Here is a 13,287-nt window from a genome sequence, read left to right on the forward strand (position 1 = left end):
TGGATCTATGAGCAATGCATGAGTAATCTGATCATGGATCTATGACAGTTCAGGGTGCTGGTGGACTCAGATTGTCAGTGGGATCCTGTATTATATGTTTTTTTCCTCAGAACTAATAAAGTTATCGATGTTGCTCTCACCATCCATTATCTTATTTTTAGTATCAGTTCTCCCATCCCATTTAAATCTGATTTTCCTCATTCTCAAAGAACATCGATCAGGTGGGAGCCTAATGAAATGCTGATAGCAATGGAAAGGTTTCCAATTTTGCTTTGCTTTGACTGTCTGACCATCCATCTGATTTCTGATACTGATGTCGCAGGCAGAGGCTAGTGGAAATGGGGACATAAGAACATAAGAAAATGCCATACTGGGTCAGACCAAGGGTCCATCAAGCCCAGCATCCTGTTTCCAACAGTGGCCAATCCAGGCCATAAGAACCTGGCAAGTACCCATATCTCTGATGGCGGCTGCAGAAGCAATACACACAAAGTGAGAGCGCTGGGGGTGGATGGAGGCTTGGAGTTCAACTGCCCAGATAGGGTGGGGCAGAGCAAGTCTGTGAACCACCCTTCCTGTAGGTTGATCTTCTCCCACCAGCATGACATTAGGCCAAGTCGGTCCAGAGCAGGCAGTGGTATGTTGGGGACCGAGGTGAAGACAGAAGAGCCTTCGCTGAGGTAGCCAGGTGAGGGCCAATATAGAGCCATCAATGATCCAGGTAGGCTAGAGGAGGAAGTTAAAAAAACATGTGGGTGGGAGAGAGCAATTGGAGAGAAGGAAAAAGATAAATGTGGTGGTGATAGGGGTGGGGAGACACTGGAAAAAGGGCAGGGGAGCAACTGTAGCCAGAGGCAGGAAGAAACCTGAAGTGTGTAAGCTGAAATGAGGGAAGTTACTGAGGGGCAGATGGAGGGAAACAACCCCCCCCCACCCCTCTCATTCACAAACACAGTACCTCATTTGTTCCCATATCCCTTCAAATTCATATACCCTTACCCCGTCACCACCGCCCACAAGCAATTGCAAGACACATACAAACACAGGTCATGGAGTCATAAAACCTGCTCTTTTAAGGTGACATGCAATTCTACACTTTTTGCCGTTGGAACCCTAAATCATAATTATCATAATTTAAGACTATCATGGAAACACACTACAACTCTACTTTCTCCTAGGATAAGCAGGATGGTAGTCCCCACACATTGATGAATATCAAGCTAGAGGTTACTCCCTGCAATGAACATGATCAACCCTACACCGAAAACAGGTGCCAATGGGCACAAAAACAACTGTGGTGTTGTTGGTAAGATAGGGAGGCAGCAGGATCCCAAACCATGGGTCTTAGGTAGGGAGAGTTGGGTTTAAGTCTGGAAGAGTTGCAAAGGACAGATTGGCCGAAGCTACTGTCTTGTCTACCATCCTTGTCCAAGCAGTAGTGGGCAGTGAACGTGTGTCGAGAACTCCACGTCACAGCCCTGCAGATTTCAGCAACGGGATCCACCCACAAGTGGGCTACTGACGCCGCAATAGCCCTCACAGAGTGAGCCTTAACCCGGCTTCCAAGCTGAAGGAGTTGGTCCACTAGCCAACTGGACAGAGTTTGCTTGCCCACCGCAACTCCCAATCTATTCTTGTTGAAAAATATGAAGATTTGAGTGGACTGTCTGTGGCCTGCTGTGCATTCTAAATAGAAAGTTAAGGCCCTCTTGCAATTCAACATAGGCAGAGCCCGTTCGCCCTAGTATGGATGGGGCCTCGGAAAAAAAATGGGTAAGAATGATGGACTGATTGAGGTGAAAAATCAGTCACCACCTTAGGCAGGAACTTGGGATGCGTCCGCAGGACCACCCTATCCTGAAAATTTTTAGGTATGGTGGATACTTAACCAAGGCCTGAAGTTCACTAACCCTGTGAGCCGAAGTGACTGCCACCAGGAAGAGGACCTTCCAAGTGAGGAATTTCAGATCCTAGGACAGCAGATTGTTAGTCCTCAGTTAACCTCCCTGCCACCCCACGGAACTGAGTTCTCCTGTGTTTTGTTGTTTTATTTTTTAGTTTGTGAATTCTGTTACGAGACTGAAGGGGGACCTCAAGTGGATGCGTGGATAGTGGCATGCTGGGCATGCTCAGTGTGTTAGTCAAAGTTCTAGAAACTTTGACAAAAGTTTTCTGTGCTGGGCTCCATCTGATGATGTCACCCATTTGTGAGGACTAACATCCTGCTGTCCCAGGAGAACACCTGTTTCAGGTAAGCAACTCTGCTTTCTTTTTATAGTGTGTCAACCATCTGTGAGGACTACCATACTGCTTGTCCTAGGAGAATACATAATATCTGAAGATCATCATATTGCCCTAATCTTTATAGTTCTCAACTCAAGGGGAGTTACAATCAGATACAGTAGGTATTTTCCTGTCCCAGAGGGCTTACAATCTAAAGTGAAATTTAGTCTGACCTGTTAATTTACTTTCGTCTTACTACACTAGTCCAGACTAGTGGGTTATCTCCACCTACTTGCATATGGAGACAGGACACACCCTTTTTTGGTGACATCACTTGGTTATATAGGTAGGTGCTGCATTGGCAACAGTTAGAATTCTTATGTCAAAGCAATGGCAAACAACAACTGCCACTAAAGCACAATTAAGTTTAGGAACAATAGATAGAGACTCCATAAACAGGAGGGACAGAGGAAACTATCTGTTGGTCCTGCTTAAAAAGCAAACTCTGGTCAGCAAGGACCATATCCCACATGTGGCTAGCACCAAACTTTCAAATTTTTTTTCCACCCCTACTTGAAAATCTAGTGCTATAAATTAGTAAGAAAACATGTTTGTGATCAGTTATGCTGGAGAGGAAGAGTAGATTTAAAATTTAAAAGAACAGTCAACAGATTAAAAAAAATATATATATAAGCAGTCCAGCTAGAGAGGCCCTGTCACCCAGAAAAGAATCTAGGGTGATGGGCTGATCAGTGACAAGATAGCTTTGGACATAGGTACAACATGCAATATTAAAGCATAGAAAGTAAAAGTAGATTCCTAAGAATGTAACTTCACCTAAAACGTACATAACAATTACTGCACAACGATCAGTGGCTCCTTATAGACAAACCAATGTATTGGGCCATTGGCTTTTGAGGACAAGAATCCACTTTGTCAGCTGCATGTAATGAAGTGGACTCATACTGAGGCATCCACTTTCAGGACATGTTAGTGTATATTAGATATTACCAGCCAATGTGTTGGGTTTAGCTAAGAGAGCAGGGTTGGCCAACTTCAGTCCTCAAGAGCCACAGACAGGCTAGACTTTCAGAATATCCACAATGAATATGCAAGAGATAGATTTGTACACAGCGGAGGCAGTGCATGTAACTCTCTCTCATATATATTCATTGTGGATATCCTGTTTAAGCTCTCTAGGACCGGAGGTGGCCACACCTGTACTAGAGACTAACATGGCTCCCCCCAGGAAGTTTTATAGAAATTACTATTACTTCAGCCTAATCTTGTGTTGCAGTTAAACATGCCAGATTAGTGGCAATTGTCCCCTATACCACGAAGGAAAGTGACACAGTTTGGAGGCACACAGCAATGTTAGGCTAAGCACACATGGACCCACTATCCTTTCCAAAGCCAGTACAACTCTGCTGCCAAAACAGTGGTATAACAGATTTAAGGTAATCAACCAATCAACCCTTAGTGAATTTACTGGCATTTTATACTCTAAAAGCTGATAGCAAACATGTCATTAACGGCCTTATTTACTAAGCTTCCCCTCCCCTGAATGGGCACAGAATGGAGAAAAAGCCTTAGTAAGTCAGGCTCTAAATATACTATCAAAAGATTTTTGACTAACTAAAATCAAGTTTCTTTTTCAATGGTACTTTTAAAATATATTTTAAAAAAGCTCAGCATGTTAAACTGTTACAGCTATAAAGCCTGTTATTTCTAGACAATGAATACCTTCTATTCCAACCAATCATTTGGGAATTAAAACGTATTTTATTGTTAGTGTCTAGTACAGTGCGCTCTATCAGCAGATAACTTCTTACAGTCAGAATCCTAAGACTGGGAGGAAGACATGCAATGAAGCTCATGAACAGTTAGGTAACAAATTTAGTATCTTCATGTTAAAAGATAAACAGCATTTTGAAGACGTACCAGTGATCTGAAGTTGAGATTTCATTGTATATCCATTGACAGGCCTCGACTGTAATGCACCATCAGCCATATCACAAGCTGGAATGTGAACCTGAATGAGGAACCAAACATTTAAATTTTATAACGGAGAATGGTAACAGCTTTAGACATTTAATTTGTATATGAACAACTCTACTGACTGATATAAAACTAAACAACGTCTGTCTGAAACAAACACAGCCATTTAAACAAACACTGCCTTATTTCTATCATTTGGCATGCAGGAAGACATTTGCTACCAACTCTCCCTTATTCTAAATGGGGTGGCCCAGCTTCTTTATCTCAAAGAAAATCAAGTTTGCTTACCGTAAACGGTGTTTTCCGTAAATAGCAGATGAATTAGCTATGCTGTCTGGGTACGTCTTCCGAGCCACTAGGTGGCGGAGCTATCTAAGTCTAGTAAAGTCTTTCAGCTAGGTGATCCCTCTTGTATCTTCCCGGGTTTGCCTGAGGCTCCTCAGTCCATATCAAAGCAAGTTAATATGCCATGTCGGAACTGTCCAGGGAGGCGGGTGGGTTAGCATGATTAATTCATCTATTTACGGAAAACACCATTTACAGTAAGCAAACTTGCTTTTTTCACGTAGATAAGCAGCTGAATTAGCCATGCTGTCTGGGAGTCCCCAGCTGTCGTATTGAGCAGAGATATAAAGTTTTGTGACTGTTTCAATGAATTTGTCACCAAATAGATTAACCGGTAGGCATGGGAGATTAGCCAGCTTATCATGCACATCGTCCCTGATTAGCATGGCTCCAGTCAAGCGCAATCACCTTGCAGCTATAGAATTTGCTGACGTTTTTGAAGATACCTCGAAGCCCTCATATATAGAACGTAGAAGATGTCTTAAACCTTCTTCCATGTTGTGGAATTCCACAGGCAGGGTAGAGTCTGAGGAGCCCAGCGTCAGGTATAGTTTTAGAGCCTGCAAGTTTTCAAACAGGTAGTGGGCGATAAAAAATTGATGGTTTTGAATTTTTGCGTTAAACATGCTCGATTGCTACGAGCGCTTCGCAAAGGTGCCCGGTAATTTAGCATCTCGTGACGGTGGTATATTTGAATGCAACCTAGACTTTTTTGCTTTTTGCATTGCAGATTCTACAACAACCAATTGATGGGGTAGTTGTACCATAGAATAAAAGGGGGAGTCCCTCATACGATATTTAATATCAGTTTTACGTGAAGTAGATGGAGTAGTTAGAGGGGTGTCCCAGGACTTCTCCATGAGGGCATTTAGCACTTGGTGTTGAGGCAGTGCTACTGGTTCGCTGGGAGTGTCAAATATTTTTAAAATGCCCATTATCTCCTGACGAGGATCATGAAGCTTTCTGGTCTCCACATTTAGGAGTAGACCTACTTTCTCTAGAAACTGTGAATAGGTTAAATCTTCAGGTGGAGATGCCGGTTCAGGTGGGACCTCAACTGGATCTGAAGGGTATCCTGTTGATGAAACATCCGAGGAAGATGTAAGAATAAACTCTTCCAGGGTTGTTGATGGCCTCTGTGGCTGTATTTTTGGTGATGGCCCTGGAATAGAGGGGTCTTCTGGCATAGGTGGAACTTCCACTGGAGGAAGCGGTGGGGGTGGGGTTTGCTGATGTTCTATCGACTTAAAAAATTGTGATAGGATGTTTGTTATCTGGGTCATAGCTTGTGAAGCTAGCCCAGAGGTTGATGGTATCGCCGGTAGGGGCTCTACCAGTGATAGGGCAGTGGTCAATGGGCTTTTGGGATGTACTGGGATTGGATCCGATATCCCTCCGGGAGAGGATGATTGGCTGTCAGAGACGTGGTGGAGACATGTCTCTGTCAGAGTCGACCACAAGTAGTGGAGAAGGCTCCCTAGATCTTTTATGGCCAGAAATATGTTTCTTTGGCCCTGGGCGCTTCGGATGCGTCAGCTGCGTCGGTTGTTTTGGTCCCTGAGATCCTGCGTCGACATGCGCTGGATGAGTCTGTGGTGAGTCGACTTGATGCTGCTGCGACGCACTCTGCTCCGCGCGTCTGTGCGCCAATGCTCTTTAGGCGCGTCAATGCTCCCGAGGTGCATCGGTGCTTCGGACGTGGGTCCCGTTCCTTGCTTCAGGGAGCTGGTAGCGTCGGTAAGGCGTGCGGCCGCGACGCCATAGTCACATCCCCCATGCCATGTACCGGTTCTTGAAGGGGCATCGGCTGTGGGTATTTTGCTGGACGAGGCATGATAGAAAAAATAGCCTTTGTGGTGAAAAATTTTTATTTCTTCTCTTTTTACCTCACAAACTCTTAAAAAAAAAAAAGAAGGTCTGGCTCCGCGTGCGATCAGTCGCGTGAAAAACAAACGGACTGAGGAGCCTCAGGCAAACCCGGGAAGATACAAGAGGGAGCACATAGCTGAAAGACTTTACTAGACTTAGAGAGCTCCACCACCTAGTGGCACGGAAGACATACCCTGACAGCATGGCTAATTCAGCTGATTATCTACGTGAAAAAAACTGGGACACCTGTCTATGAGAAAGAGGATGACGTGTATGCACAGCTCTTTGACCCTATTTACTTGTTATTAATGTATCACCGAAGACAGCTTATGAGGATCTCAGCAAATCTGTTAAGCAGGACAAGGAAAAGTAAGAGGTGGAGCCCTGCAGTTATCCAAAGGGCAAATTTATTTTGCCACAATATTATAGCTACTAACTATCTCAGTTTGGGACTAGAAAAACACCAACAACTTTGACCTGTATAGTTTATTCATTAACAAGCAGACAACATGCAATTGGTCACAGAATATCAAAGGAGAGTGTAAAATTTACTAAGACTTTTAGTAGGGAAAAAAAAAGCAGCAGCTGAAACAGTGACGTATGAATGAAGCTAGTCTAGAGCACTCCTGAACTCTAAGGCAATCCGGTTTCTAGCTGGAAAAGGTGTGTTTGACTTTTGAAGGTGCAGTATCAGGTTACACAAGAACTGAATTGGTTTCAAGTCTGCAGGGGCAACTAAATGACAGCTTTGGTGAATTCACCAGCACTACCATGCACACACTGCAAAACAAATATTTATTTATTTATTTAACAGTTTTTTATACCGACCTTCATAGTGAATAACCATATCGGATCGGTTTACATTTAACAAGGGTATAAAAAAGGAGTAACAAATTCAAGTGAGCGAAAGATAAACAATAGGTAGGAATAAGTCAAAGTTACAATCAACAGGGAGAGAGAACTTGGAAGCTTGCAAGCAAGCTGGAAGGAAGGTAAGGCCGGAGATAAACCAGTGATACCATAAGCGTACGGTTACAAGCTTAGAGGTGTTTTAACCTGGGAGAGTCAGAGTCCATTCGTGAGTGTCAATGCCAGACCGGGTAAGAGTGAAGGGCAATTAGAGAATATCTGGTGGATCGGCGAAGGCTTGGTGAAAGAAGTATATAATTAAATTGCTCGAGTAGCACTCAGGTGTTTATGAATTTTGGCTTCATTTCAGCTCAAATGATGTAGCAGTTGATATCTCAGATGGATTTATGCAAATGCCAAAATGTAAAGAAACTGCCAAAAGCTACAATATTTTACTCTACAGACAGGTTCAAGTTGTCAGCAGAATGCTGCATTCCCTGAGTTAAATTTGACTAGGGTGCCTTACTCAAAAAGGACTTTTACCCATTCTGTGCCTATGGAAAAACTGAGTAAGGCCCAAAATCTACAAATTGTTTCACTCAGAGGCATACGAGGAGAGATTGAAGAATCTAAATATGTACACCCTGGAGGAAAGGAGGAGCAGGGGTGATATGATTCAGACTTTCAGATACTTGAAAAACTTTAATGATCCAAAAACAACGACAAACCTTTTCCGTCGGAAAAAATCAGCAGAACCAGAGGTCACGAGCTGAGGCTCCAGGGAGGAAGACTAAGAACCAATGTCAGGAAGTATTTCTTCACGGAAAGGGTGGTGGATACCTGGAATGCCCTTCCGGAGGAAGTGGTGAAGTCTAAAACTGTGAAGGACTTCAAAGGGGCGTGGGATAAACACTGTGGATCCATCAAGTCTAGTGGGCGTAAATAAAGAGGAGGCAGCAAAACACTGCACGGAGCGGCAGTAGCCACAGAGGCATTCACGGAGCGGGATGCCAGTGGCCAGTAGTTGGTGTTCCACCTTCAGGAAGCAAAACACTGCACGGAGCGGCAGTAGCCACAGAGGCATTCACGGTGCGGGATGCCAGTGGCCAGTGGTTGGTGTTCCGTCTTCACGGAGGGCTGCCATCTCCAAAAAAAAAAACACAAAAAAAACAAAACAAAAAAAAAAAAAACAAAGCAGGGGTGGGTAAGAGTATGGGGCAGGGGTGTGGCCTGCTTGTTGCGGCGGTTGCTACCCCTGATTGAGCTGGATGTTCACTGGGATGCGGATACAGCGCTGCTCTCTGCATGGTGGAGGGGTGGAAGGGAGTTGGGGCCGGAGGGTGCTGGAAGCCAATAGTGATGGGTGGGAGGGAGAAAAAGGGTGGGAAAAAAAAATGGATAAACTGCGTGGCTTGCTGGGCAGACTGGATGGGCCGTTTGGTCTTCTTCTGCCGTCATTTCTATGTTTCTATGTTTCTTAGTACAGCTCATGAGCCATTTCAATTTTACCTGCTTTATGGACCGTTCTTGGTAACTGCACTACAAAGGATCTACTGTAGCACTGGGTTCTCTTTCCCATTCCCCTTATTACCTACTGGGTACTTTGCCAAGAGGCTTCTGCATGGTGAAAGAAATATATTGTCATATGTGCAGTCTATGCAAATAGATGCACTGGGACTCCCTCCCCACTAACATTGTATTCTTAAGCTCAACTGTGATACTTCCACCTTAGGAATGCTCATAAAAGGCATCCATCTGAGAATAATGGAAAACTAAAGCCTTCCATTTATCAACAAAACAAGTACAACCCTGACAACAGCAGCAAAAGCTTCCTCACTTTACTCTGCCAATGTGCCTCAAAACCCTGTTCTAGAACAGCACCTTCAACGGCATGGCTTTTCAATCTTTGGCCTCCTTTCTGAGACTGCCACCAAGTGTGCCAGTTCCTATATATTGTAATGGAAGCTTTAGGTGATTTATTTATTTAGGACTTTTATATACCGGCGTTCATGTAGAAAATACATATCACATCGGTTTACAATGAAACGGTTCTTGCATAAAAGCATAACATGGAACAGGGGTTACAATGAACTGTGATCTATGGAGATAAATACATGGGGTTAAAAATAAACTGTTAATATGTCATTCAAGTATAAAACAAACATTAAGTTAAATTAACAAATAATGAACAAATAGAATAGCAAATTAACTGAAGAGCATACATTGAAGTGGATCCAAAATTGAAATAAAAATGAAAATGTTCTCAACTTTAGAGGATCGTGGTTACTACAGTGGTGGGAGGGGGAGACGGATCAGAGGATCTAGGGTGAGAAGAGGGGGGAATTTATTAAGTGTAAGGGGCTGTGGGTGCTGAAAAGGAGAAAGGTCTAGAGAAGGGACGGAGAACGGGAAGGGGTGGGGGGGGAAGGGTAGAAAGTTAAAACAGACTGTGAAATCAATTTGTTGCAAAATAAGATAAGGCACGGAATGTCCAGACTGCGGGTGGTGGGCCCTGATCAAGGTCAGTACAAGTGTCCTGTTGTGAGAAAGGAGAACGTTCAATCATTGAGGGGAGAGAACAGACTCCCATAAGGGAGTGAGGCTCATTTGACTAGCCAAGATATTTCTAATAGTTCTGTCTTGAAAGGGAGCAACGTTCATCTAATTAGGGAAATGCTTGACCGAATAGCCATGTTTTGAGCTTTTTTTTTTTTTTTTTTTTTTTGAAGGTCAATGGGCAAGGTTCTTGACGGAGGTCCGGGGGGAGAGAATTCCATTGTGGGGGACCAGCTGTTGATAGGGCGCATTTCCTTAACGAGGTCTTGGCTGGGGGTGCGTAAAGAATGCCTTTGTAGACACTTCTAATGGGTCTGGAGGAAGAGTGGAGTCGAAGCGGGATACTTAGATCCAGAGGGGTGAGATTAGGCATGGCTTTGTGAATTATTGTTAGGACTTTGTAGAGAATTCTGAATTTGTTGAGTAGCCAATGAAGGTTCCGGAGAATGGGAGTAATGTGTTCTCTTTTGTTAGTGTTGGTAAGAATCCTAGCGGTGGAGTTCTGCAACATCTGTAGGGGTCTGATGTTGTTTGCTGGGAGACCGAGAAGGAGAGAGTTGCAATAGTCAATTTTTGAAAAGATGATGGATTGAAGCACCATGCGGTAATCCTGAAAGTGGAGGAGTGGTCTCAACTTTTTTAGGACTTGTAATTTAAAGAAACATTCCTTTGTGGTGTTATTGACGAATTTTTTGAGGTTTAGCTGGTTATCCAGAATCACACCCAGGTCTCTCACTTGCGGGGAGTTGGTTGGCCCGTAGTTGTCGACCTGGGAGATAAGGATCTCCGTCTTGTTAGTGTTGAGGACTAAGTTGAGGCTGGTGAGAAGGTGGTTGATTGACTGAAGGCAGCTGTTCCAGAAGCTGAGGGTCTTGGGGAGGGACTCCGTGATCGGGATTAGAATTTGAACGTTGTCGGCGTAGATATAATGCGTTATCTTTAGATTTGCTAGGTGATCTGGATATCCATACCCTAGAAACTGAACCATCACCAACTCAATTCAAATGAGCCAAATGGCTTTCGATCACAACCAGCCTGACCCGATTTTGCCCAGGAGTGTAAAGAAGAAATGATCTGTATCAAATGTGCCTAATATCCTCTTTTCCTTCTACTGATATGCAGGTTACCTCAGTGTGCCTCTTACCATATTACATTCCTGGGAGTAGATTGGCCTATCGGGCTTTGGGCATGACCCAGTGGGCCGGCAGGGCTAATCATGTGGTTGGTGTTCATTGCATCAGTCTCCTGCCTGCAGAGCCACTTTGACTAACAGTAGGCCCCGCAGCAGCTCTTCTCGAGGCTCTTTGCTAACTCCTGTTTGCCTCTAAATTTTTCCAATAGCAGCAGCTCCATGGACCTATTGTCTTTGGACCTTCCCCCACCCATCATCACCGTGGCGGTGGGAAACCCTTTCACCACTTCCCCTCTCATCTCTCCTACCTCTCCTGCGGCAGGAGGCAGCCAGGAGACCTCTGGCCATTACCTCACTGCTGCTAGCTTCCCTCATGTTCGGTCCAGCAAAAATACAGTAATAAAAAAAAAAAAGTTAACTTTTTCACAGGAGAAGGGGGGATTAAAGTGAGCACAACTGTCAACATGCAGGTATGCTTGCTGACCCATGTGTGAGCAAGAGCATGAGAATCAGCGAGCATGTATGTGTGTGAACATGTGCTTGAGAGGGAGAGTGAGCATATGAGGGCGTGTATGAAAGAATGGACATATATGTGTATAAGAGAGAGAACAGAAAGTTTGTGCATTCTCCCCAACCCCAATTATTCCACAACAATGTCAGGGTAATTGGAATTAAATGTTCCTAGATATGGAGAGCAAGGGATTTATTAATCATTATTTGTTTTAATTATTGAGTTGTATTTAATATGTCTGTTTGAAATATTTCATTGTTCAGGAAATTAAAAAAAAAATTCCTCATGAATTTTTAATTATTGGATGTTCTATTCATCAGCCATTTTGAAATATTTATTCTTTTTATTAATATGGTTCTACTATTATGATTTATGTTTTTTTATTTCTTCATTGGATGTTTTTTGAAGAACTACAGAAAAACACCTGGCATTACTTGGGTGATCTGGTCTGTAATAGCCTGTGGAGGCATGTGTCTGCACCTATGTGTGTCTATCTCTGCCTGTGCACATGTGTGTGACTGCGCATATGCCTGTCTGTTTCTCTGGGCAAATATGTGCTTGTGCGTGTACCTGTGCGGAAGCCTGACAGATTAGGGCTTTGCAGATAAAGCAGATTGCCTTTGCACGGTGCACCTTCCACTGTTTCAGGCACCACCTAGTAGTGAAACAGACAACAGAGTGACTGACTGACCAAAACAGCACAAGTATACATATAGAAGATGGTAATGTTTGTCTTTTCATTGTTGCACTGCATACAGTCATGTTGCCAATTGCCCCGGTTCAGTTTTTGTCTGAATGTTTCTATTTATCCTTTATGGTCTATGTATTCTACTTTGTCTGTGCTCTAAGGTGAGGTATTCTGTTAGCATATTTCTATTTAAGGATCTACAGAAGCTTGGCTTGTTCAGTTTTCCTAATAGGAGGTGTAGTGGTGTTTTAGAGCCTAGTGTATTATTTGCAGTATTGCCTTTTCACAAGTAGGGTTGCTACTATTTGAGTGCTGATAGTTAGTGCTGTTTCATTATGGGATGTTTACTATGTCATAATTCAGCTTACTCATGGCTTTCTGAGGGCCAAGTCCATACCCAATGCATGTTACAATAGGCCTAATGCCATATGGTAGGGGTGGCCAACTCCGGTTCTCAAAAGCCACAAACAAGCCTGGTTTTCAAGATATCCTCAATGAATATGCACGAGATAGATTTGCATACAATGGAGGCAGTGCATGCAAATCTCTCATATGCATATTCATTGTGGATATCCTCAAAACCTGGCCTGTCTGTGGCTTTCAAGAACTGGAGCTGGGCAACCATGCCATATGGGTTCTAAGTGTCTTTTTGGAAGGTTTTCTGGTTGGTATCACAGCAGGGCATTCAAATATAATATACATGTTGTGATATTTTTACCTTAGAAGACTGTTCTTAAAATGTCCTTTTTTATGAAAAATCATTATATTTTTGTCTGTGCGTAGGGAGGGAGAGGCTGGGGAGTGCAAGGCTGTAAGGTGCACCTATGGCATCTAACACTCTTCACCAGCCCTGGCTGCATGTGGGGAAAAAATGATTCCATCTGGAGCTGAGCTGCTATGGGTCATTGGCTCTCCCCAGTCTTGGCCAGGGCTTCATTTTTTTAAGCCCAGAGAACAGCATGGATCATGTCTGGACCCCCCCTTTTCCCTAGGAGTAGGTAGGCAGAGCACAGCCTGGGAAACAATAGAAGAAGCAGAGTGTCAATGGGAATGCACTGGAATAGTATGGTGGAGAAGTGGAGACAAGCAACAGGCACAGAAAAGAAAAGAAGTGCC

General features: G+C 43.7%; 1 protein-coding gene across 6 annotated transcripts in view; it reads right to left on the reverse strand.

The window, feature by feature from the left end:
* ITCH (itchy E3 ubiquitin protein ligase) overlaps window positions 1–13,287 on the reverse strand; it is a 340,605-nt gene that overhangs the window by 248,911 nt on the left and 78,407 nt on the right. For all 6 annotated transcript variants that reach the window (XM_029614662.1, XM_029614667.1, XM_029614661.1 and 3 more), the window contains one exon: window positions 4,165–4,255. In XM_029614662.1, the coding sequence (XP_029470522.1) occupies window positions 4,165–4,255 (91 nt within the window). The remainder of the gene's footprint in view (window positions 1–4,164; window positions 4,256–13,287) is intronic.

Source organism: Rhinatrema bivittatum, chromosome 8 (genome assembly GCF_901001135.1).
Source record: "Rhinatrema bivittatum chromosome 8, aRhiBiv1.1, whole genome shotgun sequence".
Lineage (NCBI taxonomy): Eukaryota > Metazoa > Chordata > Amphibia > Gymnophiona > Rhinatrematidae > Rhinatrema > Rhinatrema bivittatum.